Source organism: Schistocerca nitens, chromosome 8 (assembly GCF_023898315.1).
Source record: "Schistocerca nitens isolate TAMUIC-IGC-003100 chromosome 8, iqSchNite1.1, whole genome shotgun sequence".
Lineage (NCBI taxonomy): Eukaryota > Metazoa > Arthropoda > Insecta > Orthoptera > Acrididae > Schistocerca > Schistocerca nitens.
In genome coordinates this window covers 559,089,825-559,109,669 of record NC_064621.1, presented here as the reverse complement: position 1 = coordinate 559,109,669, position 19,845 = coordinate 559,089,825, and the positions used below count along the sequence as shown (strand labels likewise).

The 19,845-nt window shown below is 46.4% G+C and overlaps 1 protein-coding gene across 1 annotated transcript in view; it reads left to right on the top strand.

The window, feature by feature from the left end:
* The window catches only part of LOC126199674 (uncharacterized), a 439,743-nt gene extending 420,403 nt beyond the window's left edge, over positions 1-19,340 (top strand). The window contains exon 8 of the mRNA XM_049936602.1: positions 18,857-19,340. Coding sequence (XP_049792559.1) covers positions 18,857-19,340 — 484 coding nt within the window. The remainder of the gene's footprint in view (positions 1-18,856) is intronic.
* Positions 19,341-19,845: the final 505 nt, after the last annotated feature.

Below are 19,845 nucleotides of genomic sequence, written 5' to 3'. Positions count from 1 at the left end.
CCTCTTCAACTGTCGGCAGTTTCTGTCAGTCAACAGACGAGGTCGGCGTGTACCTTTTTGTGCTGTACTTGTCCCTTCACGTTTTCACTTAACTATCACATCGGAAACAGTGGACCTAGGGATGTTTAGAAGTGTGGAAACCTCGCGTACAAACATATGACACAAGTGACACCCAGTCACCTGACCACTCACGAAGTCCGTGAGTTCCGCGGAGCGGCCAATTCTGCTCTCTCACGAAGCCGAATGACTACTGAGGTCGCTGATATGGAGTACCTGGCAGCAGGTGGCAGCACAATGCACATAATATGAAAAACGTATGTTTTTGGAGGTGTCCGGATACTTTTGATCACATAGTGCACATCCATGAGTCCATGTATAATGGAATATTCTTTTGCTTTGTTTTTAAATGTTTGAGGAATTTCAATTTCTTTTCTTATTCCTCCCATCAACGTTGTATAGACTTTTACGCCAGAGTATAATACTCCATTCCTATTCCAACAGAGGGGTGCACAGTCTACATGAAAATTACTTTTACTTCTAGTATTGTGATTGTGAACTGTGGGGTTCGTGCTAAAGTCACTCGTGTTATTAGCCACAAATACACTACTGGCCATTAAAATTGCTACAACAAGAAGAAATGCAGATGATAAACGGGTATTCATTGGACAAATGTATTATACTAGAACTGACATGTGATTACATTTTCACGCAATTTGGGTGCATAGATCCTGAGAAATCAGTACCCAGAAAAACCATCTCTGGCCGTAATAACGGCCTTGATACGCCTGGGCATTGAGTCAAACAGAGCTTGGATGGCGTGTACATGTACAGCTGCCCATGCAGCTTCAACACGATACCACAGTTCATCAAGAGTAGTGACTGCCGTATTGTGACGAGCCAGTTGCTCGACCAACATTGACCAGACGCTTTCAATTGGTGAGAGATCTGGAGAATGTGCTGGCCAGGGCTGCAGTCGAACGTTTTCTGTATCCAGATAGGCCCGTACAGGACCTGCAACATGCAGTCGTGCATTATCCTGCCGAAATGTAGGGTTTCGCAGGGATCGAATGAAGGGTAGAGCCAGAGCCACGGGTCATAACACATATGAAATGTAACGCACACTGTTCAAAGTGCCGTCAATGCGAACAAGAGGTGACCGAGACGTGTAACCAATAGCACCCCATACCATCACGCCGGGTGATACGCCAGAATGGTGATGACGAATACACGCTTCCCATGTGCGTTCACCGCGATGTCGCCAAACACGGATGCGACCATCATGATGCTGTAAACAGAACCTGGATTCATCCGAAAAAATGACGTTTTGCCATTCGTGCACCCAGGTTCGTCGTCGAGTACACTATCGCAGGCACTCCTGTCTGTGATGCAGCGTCAAGGGTAACCGCAGCCACCGTGTCCCAGCTGATAGACCATGCTGCTGCAAGGGTCGTCGAACTGTTCGTGCAGATGGTTGTTGTCTTGCAAACGTCCCCGTCTGTTGACTCAGGGATCGAGACGTGGCTGCACGATCCGTTACAGCCATGCGGATTAGATGCCTGTCATCTCGACTACTAGTGATAGGAGGCCGTTGGGATCCAGCACGGCGTTCCGTATTACCCTCCTGAACCCACCGATTCCATATTCTGCTAACAGTCATTGGATCTCGACGAACGCGAGCAGCAATGTCGCGATACGATAAACCGCAATCGCGATAGGCTACAATTCGACCTTTATCAAAGTCGGAAACGTGATGGTATGCATTTCTCCTCCTTACACGAGGCATCACAACAACGTTTCACCAGGCAACGCCGGTCAACTGCTGTTTGTGTATCAGAAATCGATTGGAAACTTTCCTCATGTCAGCATGTTGTAGGTGTCGCCAACCTTGTGTGAATGATCTGAAAAGCTAATTAATTGCATATCACAGTATCTTCTTCCTGACGGTTAAATTTCGCGTCTGTAGCACGTCATCTTCGTGGTGTAGCAATTTTAATGGCCAGTAGTGTACTGTTAGGGAGTATACAAGGAGTGGACAGCGTTCAAAGACGCTCCTTTCCCAAGTAGACCACAAAGACTCAATAATACTGAGACCTGATGACTGTTGTGGCCAGGGGAGATCTGACAATTCATCCTCGTGATCACAGAACCGGACGTGGACGATGCGAGCTGTGTGAACAAGGGTTCTGCCGTCTTGGATCACACCATCACTGCTGGGGAACAAATACTGAACCCGATTAGCCAAAATTCTCACATAATTCTTGGCAGTACTGCGATCTAGCAGAGAAACCAAGAGACCCGTAGAATACCACGGTATGGCTGCCCAAAATCATCACCGATCGCCGGCCATGTTTCGCTCTTGGGACGTAAACTCGACCAGAAGTTGGAAACGCCGTGAAACAAGATTGATTCGACCAACTGACTTTCTTTCATTACTGCATAGGCGAAGTTTATTGCTTCGGCAGCACGTTTTGCTGTTACGGCCAGTTGTATCACCGACGTGTGGTTTTGCAATTCCAGTTTGTTCTGAAGTTCCCTGCTGACGGAACTCCCTTCGAGTTGTTTTGGTGCCGACAGGGTTCGCGTTGTTCAATTCTGCTGTGACTTTTGCAGTTATCGTCCTCTAATTTTTCTCACAATCTTCTGCAATGACTGTCTGTCGCCATCAGTCAACACACAGTTTCCACCGCAGTGTGACTTGACGGATGATATTTTTCCAGCTGCCCTGTATGCGGTATAAATCTTCGATATTTACCTCTTGCAACAGCAAACACTTCAGCTGTTTTGGTTACGAAGTATCCACCACAGCAGCATAAACAATTTTCCCCGTTTGAATTCACCTAGCTCCGATATAGTGCATTCATAACTACCAAGTGTAGAAGTATGAAACCGGGATTTGGTTTCAATAATTACACGTTTGTTGTTTGAAACTGATAAACACTATTTTATTCAAAGTAATCTCCATCGCTACTTATACATTTCTCCCACCTCTCCGGCAGGCTATGAATGCCACGCCAAAAAAAAACTGTTCTTCTTTTGAAGCGAACCAGTCAGCGAGACGTTTTCGTACTTTTTCATACGAATTGAAGCGTTGTTCAGCGATAGCGTGTTCCAGTGATGTGAAGAGATGATTTTCGGATGGAGCCAAGTCTGGAGAATAAGCCGCATGCCCTAGTATCTCCCAACTGAACGCCTCGATCTTTTCCCTGACACGTTTTGCTGTGTGTGCTGGGGCGTTGTCACGGATCAATATGACTTTGTGTTGCCTTTTTCCATATTACGGTCTTTTTCAAGTAATACTCGATTTAAATCGATCATTTGCTGTTGGTAGCGATCAGTGTTAACGGTTTCAACACGTTTTAGCAGCTCATTATAGATGACACCCTTCTGATCCCACCAAACACAGAGCACTGTCTTCTTTCCAAAGCGATTTCGTCTTGCAGTGGATGTCGATGGTTTGCCTGGATTCACCCATGATTTTATGACAATTAGGATTTTCAAAATATATCCATTTTTCATCACTTGTCACTATTCGACGGAGAAACGACCCTCTTTTGTATCCGGCGAACAGCATTTCACAAGTGCTCTTTCTTTCGATTTTCTTGCTGTCTGCGGAACCCATTTTCCCACTTCCTGCACCTTTCTCGTAGCTTTCAGCCAAAGAGAAGAGGCTTTCTGCGACACCCGCGAGTTTCTGTTGAGTGTGAGTACCATCTTCATCCAATAAAGCCTACAATTCGTTGTCTCCGAACCTTTTCGGTGGTTTCCTGCGCTCGTTGCTTCTCACGTCAAAATCACCACTTTTGAATTTTTTGAGCCACTCGAAACACTGTGTTTTCCCAAGAACATGTTTGCCGAAAGCTTCAACAAGCTTTCTATGCGATTCTGCAGCAGTTTTCTTCAAATGATAACACAAAACCAATACTGACTGCAAATCGTAGTTCGTAGTCACAAAACTCGACATGTTTACAGGTTTGAAACAAATACGGACGTACGGAACTTGGGTTACTGTGTGTTGACATTCGTCATCAGCCGTCATAGGAAGCATATGGCGCTGCAGACGCGGTGTCACGGGCCCTACATTGACGAATAGCACCATCTATAGGGAAATTCTGGTTTCATACTTGTACACCTGGTACACAGAACGCTGTCCTGCCCACGGCTGACGCTTGCAACGTGTTGAGGACATTCTGCTCGGGTGCCGTAGAACAGCAGCACCTGCAGGATTGGCTACCACCTGCAGCCACGCTCGAGAATGCATTTCTTGCCTTGTTTCCATATTTTTGTACAAATAGAGACCTGCAAGGTTTCCGATTATCAGCTTCACACAATATTCTCATTGCAGGCTTCTGCGGAATAAATACCCTTTTACCTTAGTTCCATTGTACCAGAATATTATGCCGTAAGAGGGTATCGAGTGAGGTGCAACAGTCTGATGTTGGCAGGTCCTGGAACATTCTTGCTAGCCATTGCCCTCCAAATCGTTTAATGATCTCTCCGCGCTCTGGGAACTTGTTGTCCCAGCAAGACTGGCGCTCGTCCTAACTTGCACTTTCGAGGGCACACTAACTTTCCCGGAAGAGTTTTCGATACGCACCCGTAAGCTGATGGGCGTTTAGCCAGCGCGCGAAACCCTGAAGCAGGCGGAGCGCAGGAGAAAACTGGCGATGGCTGCAGCGGTCTCGGAGCGGTGGTCTTTGCCTCACGACAAACGGAAGGGGGGGGGGGGCAGGTTGCGCCTCATTTGCCAGTTTAGAGGAGTCAGGTAAGATGACTCCATTTCTCCAACAGTATTTTCTGCACACTGCAGTCGTATTCGGGAGGACGTTTCAAACCCACATCCGGCGGCCGTCCTGATTTAGGTTCTCCATGATTTCCCTAAATACGAGGGGTGGAACTCTAATAGTCCTAAATACGAGGGGTGGAACTCTAATAGTGGCAACTATTTATTTGCAGCTACTACAAAATAGATACGCGTTTCAAAGTTTTATTGACCTTCATCACTTCTGTCTCTATGCTGTTCATTTTTGGAACACAACCTACGACCAGCTTAGAGACAGAAGTGATGACACTTTCTGCAGGACCTGACCATCATTTTGCAGCACAATGCTCAAGCACGTACAGTGCAAGCTGTTACTGATTTGCTTGACTTATGGGACTGCTAAGTGCTATACCACCTACTGCACTCCCCTGACTTAAGCCCTCGTGAGTTCAACTCGATTTCTAAACTGAAGGAAACACTTCACGGCATTCGCTTCACAACTGCTACAAATTCGTCGGGCAATAGACCGCGCCGCTCGAACTGTCAACACAACTGGCACTGCTAAGAGTATCCTACGACTTCCACATCGCTGGAAAGGGCTATACACAATGCAAGTGACTACTTTGAAGGTCAGTAAAACTTTGAAACACGTATCTATTTTGTACGAGCTGTAAATAAACAGTTGCCACTATTAAAGTTCCAACCCTCGTAGCCTAAGGCAAACGCCTTCAAAAGGACACGGCCTCTTTCGTTTCCCATCCTTCTCTAATCCGAGCTTGTGCTCCATCTCTAATGACATCATTGCCAACTAGACGGTAAACACTAATCTCATCTCCTCAATATTTTCTGCAGCCTTCAAATCATTAAGCTATCTGGAAAAGAGATCCGGATGAACTGGTCTTGTCTGAATTACCTTCGATTTGCAGATGAGTTTGTTTTGTTTGCTTATGGTGCAGAGGAACTTTAGGGAAGAATTGAGAAACTGAGCTAGTATGACAATAGACATGTAGATTAATTACGGTATGATCAAAATAACGTACAACGAATATGCCGATAGCACAGCAGCAGAGACTTATAATTACGTAATTTCCAACATGTCCTAAACAGAAAGTGTATAAGCAGTGCGTACTGCTAGTACAAAAATTACAAAAACGTAACATGGACGTGAAATACTCAAACAGTTTAAAAATTGAGGATTGCCCAACGAGGAATCGAGATACATACTGCGCATAACACTGGCATGAAAAACTTAATTTAAAAAAATTGGGAAAAAGGCAGATGTTTGTGAAATTATTTGTCTGAAAGTAAGAAATCAAATAGATTAGAATAATAATTGAGGCGCATTTGAATGATGTTCGAAATTATGTAAGCCAATGAGGTGCCGATTGACAATTTAAAATCCAGCTACTAAGCATCTGACTTCCCGTACCATCTCAACTGGTAAAATATTTTACCGTTTGACTCCAAATAGCAGCACTATCTCAAGGCCACAAAACAGCAGACTCGACAGTCTATATAGAAATCAGCATAATTAGTGATTTGAGGGAAAATTACACAATTTGAGAGACTATTGCTATGTGAAGTCAAGCGGTAAATTACTATACCAGCTGAGGTACTGCTGGTTTGGAAAGTCAAGCGGTTAAATATTGAACTTTAAATTCTCAATGGGCATCTTATTTGCTTTACATGATTTCGATCGTCATTCAAATGATCTACTGGAAACAATTTAGTTTCGTGACTGAAACAGAATCGAATCGTTTAGTTTTTATCCCTGAGAAAATAACATTTTACCCCACAGGCATAATCACCGCACGGTTGGAACGACTGTTGCAGGCGCTCTGTGGCGTGCCTGTGCAAAGAGCACTTCCTGTAATCCAGTCACCAGCTCCGCGTGAGAGCGGGTAGGCCGACAGAATTAAGCTGCCTGATTTCGTTGTAAAATGTTTTACTCCCCTTAAGGTTTTCTTGTTGAAACTCACTGTCAGTCTGTCAGTGTACAGGCGCCGCGCATCTGGTCAGTAACGCTGCCGCTTCAGTGAAGCCTCGTCCTCCCAGGGCCGGCGAATTGACGAACAAGACGTCTGCCGTCGCCGGGAAGCGTCAGCGAAAGTTTTGTCTCTAACGAAAGTTGTTCCTCGTGACGCGATGTATCATTCCTACAAGTTTGATGCAAAGACTTTGAAATGTGATCGTATATACAGAATGAAAGGCACTTGGAAGGCAGCACACTCCGTCGTTCTCCTTTATCCTTTGCTCCATTTCTTTTTTCTTTCTAATTGGCAAACAACAACGGAAAAAGCTATTTTGTCTCCGTCAATGGAGCTGACTGTTTCACTGTTGAAGCAATTTTCAGTTTATTAACGAACAGGTACTGTAAAATGTCTTTCGTTGGAGAACACTCGAAAGAAAAGTGTGAAGTCTTCACAGAAATCACAGCAAGCAAAAACGTGAAGGTGAAGAGAACACAGAAGCACGAAGTCCACTACTACAACACGAGTGAAAGCGCAGAGACTACGTAAACTTCCGATGTTAGCAGACGACACCAAGATCGTAACTCTGAATTTGGTCGGTGATATGTCGTCTTCGTACAGTAATATACTACAGTATGGATCTCATTGCAACAGGCTGTAAGTAATTTGTTGCAAAACATCCAAACAGATTAAAACAGTGTGCTGGACCCCGTTTCGAACCCAGAACCTTGCTTTCTGCGAGCAATGCTACGCAACCGCGACACACAACCGACCCTTTTGCTGCAGCACTACTGATAATAAATTTCAAAACAAGACACACACAGCTGCAGACTAAAGCATCCGTTTTTGGATGTTGTTACAGTTTATAACGTAAGTTTCAGTGCCACATAACAGTACACACATGTCGTTTCTATGTGGCTGTTATCGCAGCAGATTAAAACACGGAGCACACCACTGGCTGCAGCGTGCAAAAAAAAAAAAAAAAAAAAAAAAAAAAAAAAAAAAAAAAAAGCACTATGAAGAAGTTATCCAAATGGGACGGAAATCAGTATCATACAGACAAACAAATGATTACAATTTCAGAAAAACTGGATGATTTATTCAAGAGAAAGAGCTTCACAAACTGAGGAAGTCAGTAACGCGTCGGTCCACTCTGGGGCCTATGCAAGCAGTTATTCGGTTTGGCGTTAATTGACAAAGTTATTGGATGTCCTCCTGAGGGGTATAGTGCCTTGCCGACCAAGGCAAGCAGCAGAAACTCTGGCCGTGTGCGGGCGGCCACTATCCTGCTGAAAGGTCAGCCCTGAGTGGCTCGCCACGAAGGGCAACAAAACGGGGCGTAGAATGTCGTCGACCTGGCGCTGTGCCGTAAGGGTACCGCGCATGACAACCAAAGGCACCCCCGACCGTCAGTTCCGGCTGTTGGGCCGTACGGCGGGCGAGCGTCAGGTTCGTATCCCACCGCTATCGACGGCAAATGCAAAATTGTAATGTTCGGCGACCGATGGACGAATGTCTAACGCTGCAGTGCAATTTCATCGCGCAGTTGGCAAGGAAAGTAAACAGGGGACATGCCGATACCAGAGCACAAAGTCTTTGAGAATCTCATTCCGATTACTCAGTTGGACAGCAATATGCTTCGCAGACAGGCGCTCGAAGAATATAAGCAGATGTCAGGAACTGAAGGAGGCAGCTGGGCTCAAAGAAGCCGGTTGGAGTAATCGGCGATTCGCTCGACATTCGAATAGGATCGATGCCACCATTCGACGATGTCGAGTGAAACGTGGCCGAACGCAGCGTCAAGAAAGACGCGGTCAGCCTGGAGTGATAACGGAACGGGAGGGCGTCTCCAGACTCTTCTTCTATATATACAGGGTGTTTCAAAAATGACCGGTATATTTGAAACGGCAATAAAAACTAAACGAGCAGCGATAGAAATACACCGTTTGTTGCAATATGCTTGGGACAACAGTACATTTTCAGGCAGACAAACTTTCGAAATTACAGTAGTTACAATTTTCAACAACAGATGGCGCTGCGGTCTGGGAAACTCTATAGTACGATATTTTCCACATATCCACCATGCGTAGCAATAATATGGCGTAGTCTCTGAATGAAATTACCCGAAACCTTTGACAACGTGTCTGGCGGAATGGCTTCACATGCAGATGAGATGTACTGCTTCAGCTGTTCAATTGTTTCTGGATTCTGGCGGTACACCTGGTCTTTCAAGTGTCCCCACAGAAAGAAGTCACAGGGGTTCATGTCTGGCGAATAGGGAGGCCAATCCACGCCGCCTCCTGTATGTTTCGGATAGCCCAAAGCAATCACACGATCATCGAAATATTCATTCAGGAAATTAAAGACGTCGGCCGTGCGATGTGGCCGGGCACCATCTTACATAAACCACGAGGTGTTCGCAGTGTCGTCTAAGGCAGTTTGTACCGCCACAAATTCACGAAGAATGTCCAGATAGCGTGATGCAGTAATCGTTTCGGATCTGAAAAATGGGCCAATGATTCCTTTGGAAGAAATGGCGGCCCAGACCAGTACTTTTTGAGGATGCAGAGACGATGGGACTGCAACATGGGGCTTTTCGGTTCCCCATATGCGCCAGTTCTGTTTATTGACGAAGCCGTCCAGGTAAAAATAAGCTTCGTCAGTAAACCAAATGCTGCCCACATGCATATCGCCGTCATCAATCCTGTGCACTATATCGGTAGCGAATGTCTCTCGTGCAGCAATGGTAGCGGCGCTGAGGGGTTGCCGCGTTTGAATTTTGTATGGATAGAGGTGTAAACTCTGGCGCATGAGACGATACGTGGACGTACCGCAGGTACAACACGGCGAACGGAAACCCGAGGCCGCTGTTGGATCACCTGCTGCACTAGATGCGCGTTGCCCTCTGTGGTTGCCGTACGCGGTCGCCCTACCTTTCCAGCACGTTCATCCGTCACGTTCCCAGTCTGTTGAAATTTTTCAAACAGATCCTTTATTGTATCGCTTTTCGGTCCTTTGGTTACATTAAACCTCCGTTGAAAACTTCGTCTTGTTGCAACAACACTGTGTTCTAGGCGGTGGAATTCCAACACCAGAAAAATCCTCTGTTCTAAGGAATAAAGCATGTTGTTTACAGGACACTTGCACGTTGTGAACAGCACACGCTTACAGCGGAAAGACGACGTACAGAATGGCGCACCCGCAGACTGCGTTGTCTTCTATATCTTTCACATCACTTGCAGCGCCATCTGTTGTTGAAAATTGTAACTACTGTAATTTCGAAAGTTTGTCCGCCTGAAAATGTACTGTTGTCCCAAGCATATTGCAACAAACGGTGTATTTCTATCGCTGCTCGTTTAGTTTTTATTGCCGTTTCAAATATACCGGTCATTTTTGAAACACCCTGTACATCTACACAGGTACTCCGCAAGCCGCCGCACGCTGTATCACAACTAATCATTTCCTTTCCAATTCCACTCGCAAACAGTGCGAGGGAGAAACGATTGTCTACATGCTTCCGTACGATTCCTATTTCTCGTATATTATGTCCCCGGTCCTTAAGCGCAACGTATGTTGACGGCGGTAGAATCATTCGGCAGTCAGCTTCAATTGCCTGTTCTCTAAATTTTTCCGAATTGTGTTCTTCGAAAAGAACATCGCCTTCCCTCCTGAGATTCCCACTCGAGTTCGCGAAGTATCTCCCGTACACTTACGTGTTGTCTGAACCTGCCGGTAACAAATCTAGCAGCCCGCCTGTGAGTAGCTTCGATCCCCTCCTGGTCTACAAAGGAGATTGCTTACGAAACACTCGTGCGACCGATCTTGGAATATTGCTCAAACGTGTGGGACGAGGACCACAAAGGGGATATCGAACTTATATAGAGAAGGGCAGCACGAATGGTCACACGTTTGTTTGACCCATGGGAGAGTGTAACGGAGATTCTGAAAGAAGTGAATTAGAAAACACTTAAACATGGACGCAAACTACCCCTTGAACGCCTACTTATTAAGTTTCTAGAACCGACATTAAGTGGTGAATGGTATGGTATAGTATAGTATAACCTCCTACATGTCGCTCCCGTAGGGATCGCGAAGACAGGTATAGACTGAGGAGTTTAATCAAGCACTCTTACCGCGCTTCATGCGTTAATGGAACGGGAAGAAACCTTTAATAACAGTTACCCTTTCCCATGATCATCACAGTGGTTTGGAAAGTGTGGATGTAGATGTAGATTGCTTGTAGCTGGCAGAACATGTTACGTCTCAAACACGTATTCCTTAGCATTTTGACTATGTAGCTTTTCACAGTAGTTGGTTCATTTCTAATTCGGTCACGGTACACCAACTTCCTCTGCTCCATTGCCAGGAAAGAACCTGACTTCTGCCCAGATGGGTAAACTGCAGAGCAATGAGCTCACACACGCACTCACCAGAAAATTATTTCCGATGCAATGCCTTTACTACAAGATTTGAACGACTTGAAAACAACACAATACGAAATTACAAATTACAGAGTGAATAAAAAGTTAAATCTACTTGCTAAAGAGATACCTGTTCCTTTCTCTGCATACAACTTGGATAAATTTCACAATTCGTTTGTTAGTAAGTTTAAGTTTTCATCAACACATCCAATAAAATAAAGTTAGTGAAAATACATGAAAACTGGCAGTTTGCACGAAAAGTCACGAAGTTTGGCATTTCCTCCGTTCCCTTGTAAAAATGTCGTAAATCTGAGGGTTGCTATTTACTAATATTGATAGCTGCCAATTATTTATTATTCGTATAGTATGGTGCTTTTTTTCTCAAGACGGAGATTTGGATTTAACTTTAAAACGACGCTCTTTTCCCGGGCGAAGAACTGGTACCCTAGATACGAGACCAGATGAAAATGGTCTACTGCCAACGAATTGCATTCTAGTACCAGTTTTATTCGCAGACACCTAATTTACAGACACTTTTGTACAACAAATCCTATCAAAAATTTCCAGAATGAATTTTCACTCTGCAGTGGAGCGTGCATTGATTTGAAACTTCCTGGCAGATTGAAACGGTGTGAAGGATCGAGGCTCGAAGCTGGGACCTTTGCTTTTCACGGGAAAGTGCTCTACCGATTGAGCTATCCAAGTACGACTCACGACCCACGATTTTCTTCCGGTAGTACCTCATTTCCTGCCCTCACAGAAGTTGTCCTACATCGACTGCAGGACTGACGCTCCTGGAAGAAGGTTGTGTGCGTGTGTGTATGTGGAGAGGATCGAATGGATGAGGCGGTGATGTTAAGCTGTGAGAGGAATTCTGCCTTATGCAACACACCACTTTATGGCGTTGTTCTCAGACATGTTCCAGTACTTTTTGTGCCATCTTCAGTGGATTTATTTCTTTATTTCCTTCTGCAAAACTGTTGTTACAAGTTAACTTCTAAAGAAACTTTTGCTAGAAAATATTTACATCTGTAAAATGAGCGATTACTGCAACATTCACAAGATGATTACGTGGGTGAGGTGTTGCTGAGTAGTGATCTTTGGAATCTTCTTTAGATGCATTAGGTGAATGCAAAACTGACTGTATGGATTCTAGAGCTGGTTTGGAATCCGACAGGGGGATTTCTGTTGCCGCGTCATCGGAGCTGAGAAAGTGGGATGTAGGAATGAATATACACCGAGGCCCCAAAGAAAGTGGCATAGGCATTCGTATTCAAATAACAGAGATATGTAAACTGGCAGCATACGGCGCTGGGATAGGCAACGCCTATATAATACAAGTGTTAGGCGCAGTTGTTACATCGGTTACTGCTGCTACAATCGCAGGTTATCAACAGCTAAGTGAGTCTGAACGTGGTGTTATAGTCGGCGCACGAGCGATGGGACACTGCATCTCCGAGGTAGTGCTGAAGAGGGGATTTTCCCGTACGACCATTTCACGAGTGTACCGTGAATATAAGGAATGCGGTAAAACATCAAATCTCAGACATCGCTGGGGCCGGAAAAAAGATCCTGCAAGAATGGGACCTATGACGACTGAAGAGCACCGTTAAACGTGACAGAAGTGCAACCCTTCCGCAAATTGCTGCAGATTTCAGTGCTGGACCAATGAAGAAGCGTCAGCGTGCGTTCAACGAAGCATCATCGATATGGGCTTTCGGAGCCGAAGGCCCACTCATGTACCCTTGATGACTGCACGACACAAAACTTCAGGCCTGGCCTAGGGTCGTCAACACCGACGGGGACTGTTGCTGACTGGAAACATGTTGCCTGATCGGATGAGTCTCGCTTCAAATTGTGTCGAGCGGATGAACGTGTCCGGGTATGGAGACAACCTATCAGCAGGGGACTGTTGAAACTGATGGAGGCTCTGTAATGGCGTGGAGCGTGTGCAGTTGGAGTGACGTAAGACAGCTGATACGTCTACATACGACTCTGAGAGGTGACAGGTACGTAAGCATCCTGTCTGACCATCTGCATCCATTCGTGTCCATTGTGCATTCCGACGGACTTGGGGAATTTCAGCAGGGCAATGCGACACCCCACTTGTCCAGAATTGCTACAGAGTGGCTCCAGGAACACTCTTCTGAGTTTAAACACTTCCGCTGGCCACCGAACCCCCCCAGATATGAACATTATTCAGCATATCTGGGATACCTTGCAAAGTGCTGTACAAAAAAGAGAACTCCACCCCCTCGTACGCTTACGAATTTATGAACACCCCTGCAGGATTCACGGTGTGAATTCCCTCCAGCACTACTTCATACATGAGTCGAGTCCATGCCACGTCGTGCTGCGGCAGTTCTGCGTGCTCGCGGGGGCCCTACACGATATTAGGCAGGTGTACCAGTTTCTTTGGCTCTTCAATGTATAGAGTTAGGACGGATGGGCGGTTGAAGATAAAATGTGCCTAGTTGTGGCAGCTGGTGGTTGTTACATGGAGGTGGAAGACGGATAGGGCAGTTAGAGAAATGTCTTGATGTATGTGAGGATGTTGGAAAACATGGACGCTATACGGGATATTGTGTCGAATCAGATTATTTATTCGTCTGTGGAAAGGAATGGCGGGAGTTGGGCTGGATTGGGCTCTCGACTAGTCAGATGGACACGATGAGTTCAAGTATTGTTGGGGGAGAGTAGGCTTTGTACTTGTGGCAATATGTGGGCATTGGGCGGCTGTCTTCAAAGGGCAATTGTAGTTTGGGCGTTTGCTTGACGCAAATTGTCTAGCCCTAGAAGGCAGCCGCGCCGCCGCCACAGTTGGTGAAGCTCAGTGACCGAATGCCATCGACCGCATAGGAAGACGCAGGAGGAAAGTAAGGCAGGTTTCGTTGTACAAGTACGACTGCAGGTTGTTGAGCACGGCGGGAATAGTGTTATCAACATGAATTTAGAAAACATCACTGGTGTGAAACTCAGTTCACCTTTCCTCGCAGAAAAATGGATGGAGGATAACAAGCATATTCCATACTCCTAGAATTTCGGAAAGCTTTTGACACAATGCCACATGACAGACAGAGAATACGGAATAGGCTCGAAGACTTTTTAAGTAATAGAACCGGGATACGTTGTCCTGAACGTCGAGCGTTCAAGGTATCGTCAGGAATGCCCCTGTGGAGTGTGACAGGACCGCTTTGTTCTCTACGTACACAAACGATCTGACTGATGGATGACCATAAACCCGCGACTGTTTGCTGAGGACGCTGTAGTGGAAAAGAAAGTGTCGTATTTGAATGGCTGAAGGAGGATACAGGACGACTTGGACGGAATTTCTGTCTGCTGCGATGAATGGCGGCTTGCTCTGAATGTGGAAAATGTTGAGTTATACAGATTAATAGCAAAAATATCCTGTATTATTCAAATACAGTATTAGTGGTGTGCCGAGGGCTCACTCTCGTCGATTAAATATCTAGGCTTAACATTACAAAGCGATATGAAATGGAACGAGATCGTAAGCGATGGGGAATGGTCAACTTCGGTTTATTCAGAGAATTCTAGTGAAGTGTAGCTTGTCTATAACTGAGACTGCGTATAGAGCACTAGTGCGACCCATTCTCGAGTGCTGCTCCACAGCCGGACTAAAGGAAGACGTGGAAGCGATTCATAGTCGTGCTGCTGGTTTGTCACCAGTAGATACGATCAACACGCGAGTATTATGGAGATGCTACTTGAACTCTTATGGAAATCCCTGCAGGAAAGACCACGTTCTTTTCACGAATCACTGTTGAGAAAAATGGCGAGGCTGTTTATAAAATCTTTCTTTTTATTGTCATATATAAACACAGAATGGTGACTTGGGGAAAAAACGTAAGATTTTCTTGCAGTCCACTTACGAGAAGAACACACATATTACACAGAATCACTTTGTAACGCGCTATATACTGTTTTACCTGCGGTTTACTTAATGCTGAGTTCTTGCTTCCCTTGTTTATGTCGCTTTAAAGCACTTACTTCTTTTGCTGTTGTCATTTCTTGCAGTTACACATGCGTTTGATGTAGTCCATCGGAAAATTCGTTGATTGGCAGTTTCTGCCGCCATTTAACGTATTGTTATAGCTACGTAGTGGCGCGCGATCTCAAACTATTATTGACGTTTGCGGTGTTTAGCGCGCGCGCGTAGGTGTGTGTGTGTGTGTGTGTGTGTGTGTGTGAGATAGAGAGAGAGAGAGAGAGAGAGAGAGAGAAGAGGCAGGTACAGAGAGTCAACGTTCGCTGGGTGGTGGTTCTGAGCTCTTATACCAGCAAATGTTGAGTGAGAAACATTCCTTTTAAATGCTCTGAGATGTCCTCTATGTCTGGTTCTAAAATTCCTACATGTATGGGCCATATATACAGATTCAAGTTTACTGGTAGTACACGATTGGCTATACTTTTCATTGCTGGTGGTTTGTATGCCAAGTCTGTTCTGTATTGTATTGTTAATCTGGTACGCAATGTTGAGTCATTTTCTCTTTAGTAAGCTGCCCACCTTCTGTTTGACTTAGTTGTACGTCATTATGCGTCATTTGTGGCTTAGTGCCTTATGATCTGTTGTGTGTGTGTTTCTTGATTATTTGTTTCTGTTTGCGTATTTTGTTGTTAGTTTTATCTAGTGTTGTCTTTGCATCATAGCCATTCTGCTATAGATAAAATTCAGAGAATCGGCATCTGCAACACAGTGCACAACGATCATATTGCCACCAACATGTATCTCGCACTAGGACCACAAAGATAAGATGAGAGAAATTACATCTCATACAGAAGCATATAGATTATAGTCTTTCCCTCGCTCGAGTTGCGAGTGGATATGGAAAGGGAATGACAACTGATGGCTTGTGGAGTATGTATGTATGTATGTATGTATGTATGACAACATTATGAAAAAGATAGACTGCTCCTCACCATATGACCATACAGCGGAGAAACTGAGATGCAGACAGGCACAACAAAAAGACTACTAGACATGTAAGCTTTCGGCCAGAAGGCATTCTTCTGAAATAGACAACACACACACACAGCCAGATTGTGAGCAGCTGCACGTGATGGGAGAAGCAACTCGGGTGGAAGCAAAGCAGTCTGCTTCACAGTATGTGCCGTCTGGATCCTTTTTGTGAAATGTGCACGTGGGAACTCTCGCTGCAATTTACCCTACTTTCCCGTAACCCTCCCGGCCTCAACCTTCGCTACTCATTGTCCTTCGCCCACTTATCCCCTCCCTGTTGCCACTTCACAGCCTTCTGTTCCACAAGCACATTCACAGTCTTTTTACTTTTCTCCTTTTCCGCACCCATCCCGCCCTCTGTCTAACCTGCTGACTGCACTTACCATTGCCGACTTTGGCCCATAAAAATTTAACTTCTTCTTCCTTCTTGTAGTCAAAACAAATGACATACTTGGAACAAGAGTATCATAAGGCTGTTTAGCCAACAGTCCTGTAGTCTCAGCAATACTCCAAGCCTTCCAAGCCAAAATGTTAGCATCTGGAAATGCTTCAAGGCCACCATAATCTGCTTGATTGTCCCATACAACTGCAAGTGTCAACCAGGTACTACCTCCAAACACTGCTTGTACATCACAGGTGAAGTTCAGATGGAGTCCACGAAAAAGATTTGGTCCTCCAATCAATTGCTGCTTATTAAACTGCCCAGCCAAGTCAATATCAATCGCCTTCAAACTGCGATACACAGGCGCAGCATTTCCAGATGCTAACATTTTGGCTTGGAAGGCATGGAGTATAGCTGAGACAACAGGACTCTTGGCTAAACAGCCTTATGGTACTCTTGTTCCAAGTATGCCATTTGTTTTGACTACGAGAAGGAAGAAGAAGTTAAATGCTGATGAGTACCTGTTTTTATGGGCCAAAGTCGGCAATGGCAATTGTAAAATAAAGATCAGTGGTGATTGTATGATTTATTATAGACAATAAAGTGTGTTCTGTCCTTTCCTTATCTCCTTCCCTTTTTTTTTATTACAAAAATCTATTGACTTTTTGTTTTGGTGGCCGTCCTGCTCTTGGTTGCACGCAAGGCGGGTGACCTTGAACGGGACTTAGCCGCTGGACGAGGCTGCCGGGCAACACGGGCCCTAGTTTTACTAGGCCCGTGTTGCTTTAAAAATGGTTTCCGGTTGCGCAACTCGCGACTGATAAGGCGCGCTGGCGCTGTGCGAGCGCGTTACGACCGGAAGTTGCGGTTTCGATAAGCGCTACTGGGGTCCAGCTGCGCCGCAGCACGGAGCGTCATTCGCTCTGCGAACGTCGAGGAGTGCGGACGCATAGCTCTGGGTGTCTCGCTGGGCGTTGGCTTGCTACGTTCACTTGTGTTAACGTGCCACAGCAATGCCTCTGCGACGTGCATGGCGTCGTCGCTGGCGGCGCAGCGTACCTGTGTATCGCAGTTTGAAGGCGATTGATATTGATTTGGCTGGGCAGTTTAATAAGCAGCAATTGATTGGAGGTCCAAATCTTTTTCGTGGACTCCATGTGAACTCCATGTACCCGTCCCGCTCTCTCTGCACCTCGTCCCTGTTTGCACCCACAAACAGCTCTTTACTGCCCCACACCTGTACTCTGCTCTGCCTGACCCTATCGACCCCAGCCTCCTCCTCCCGTCATGCGTAGTTGCTAGCAGCCTGGCCTCACCAGCCAGAGACATCAGTCATATGTGTGTGAGCTGCATTTGCATGACTGTGTGTGTGTGTGTTAAAACACATTACTTTATTCCAGTTAAGTGGTCACATCCACACACTCACTCTGCAGCAATGGCAAAGACCACAAGCAACACGAGTCTCGGCCCCTCACCACTTGCGCTGTTTCCGCCACACAAAGTAGTGCGTCCAAAAATAACAAAGATTTATAAAACTTTCCCACATTCTGGGATTCTAGAACTATTTTCTATGGCTAAATGTCGCTGCTCTTGAGCAAATATAACTATTGTATTTTAATTCTACGGAAAATTCTTATAAGACATATGGCGCACGGATACACTATGTAAGATTACTGATTTCCTGCGAAAATAATCAAGATGTACAAAATAGCTCAAAATGGTTCAAATGGCTCTGACCACTATGCGACCTAACTAACCTAAGGTCATCACACACATCCATGCCCGAGGCAGGATTCGAACCTGCGACCGCAGCGGCAAAATAGCACCTTTGCATTATTTGAAAGAGACTCTATGAGCCGGCCGATGTGGCCGAGCGGTTCTAGGCGCTTCAGTCTGGAACCGCGCGACGCTACGGTCGCAGGTTCGAATTCTGCCTCGGGCATGGATATGTGTGATGTCCTTAAGTTAGTTAGGTTTAAATTGTTCTAAGTTCTAGGGGACTGACGACCTCCGCTGTTAAGTCCCATAGTGCTCAGAGCCATTTGAACCATTTGAACCAAGACTCTATGATGTCGTCTGCGACTGACCATCGATGTTATTGTAATGTTACAGTGTGTGTGTGTGTGTGTGTGTGTGTGTGTGTGTGTTGTCATTTCAGAAGAAGGCCTGGCCGAAAGCTTGCGTGTTGATAGTCTTTTTGTTGTGTCTGTCTGAGACTGTCTTCTCCAGTATATGGTGAGCAGCAATGTATCATTTTCATAATATTGTGGTTATTCCATCTCAGATTTTCCGCACGTATGTACAGATGTAGCTTAATACTGACGTACGCACTGTGGCCCGCAGTGTGGTGGCGGCGCTGGCGACGTACGCGAGCGCACGCCCCGCGTCGCGCCGGCCCGCGGCTTCCGCGCTGGACGCGGCCGCGGCCGCCGCCCCCGCCGCCTCCGCCGCCCCCACGTCCTCGTCGAGCGCCCCGCGGCTGCCGGTGCCCCTGCGCGGGGGCGGCCGCTGGTGCTGCTGTGGGGGCGGCGCGGCGCGCGGTCTGTGGGCCGGCCTGCCGCTGCTGTGCGCGGCCGGCGCCGCCTGCGCGCTGCGCCTGCAGCCCGCCTCCGCCGCCCCCGCGTCGGCGCCGCCCCCGGCGCTGCTGTCGGAGGGCGCGCGCGCCGCCGCGCTGTCCGGCGCGCTGGTGGCCACGGTGCTGGCCGCCACGGCCCTGCGACGCGCCCCCGTCTCCAGGCTGCACCGCCGCCTCTCCAGGTCAGCCCCGCCGTCTCGCTTAACGTGCCCTACCACCGCATTCGATCTTTGTTGGCAGGCTGTCCCGTAACACCGGGTGATCAAAAAGTCAGTATAAATTTGAAAACTCAATAAACCACGGAATAATGTAGATAGAGAGGTACAAATTGACACACATGTTTGGAATGACATGGGGTTTTATTAGGAAAAAAAAAAACAAAGTTCACAAAATGTCCGACAGATGGCTTGTCGTTTGGTGATGATCGTGTGCTCAGCCGCCACTTTCGTCATGCTTGGCCTGCCAGGTCTCCAGACCTCAGTCCCAGCCGGCCACGGTGGTCAAGCGGTTCTAGGCGCGCAGTCCGGAACCGCGCGACTGCTACGGTCGCAGGTTCGAATCCTGCCTCGGGCATGGATGTGTGTGATGTTCTTAAGTTAGTTAGGTTTAAGTAGTTCTAAGTTCTAGGGGACTGATGACCACAGATGTTAAGTCCCATAGTGCTCAGAGCCAGACCTCAGTCCGTGCGATTATTGGGTTTGGGGTTACCTGAAGTCGCAAGTGTATCGTGATCGACCGACATCTCTAGGGATGCTGA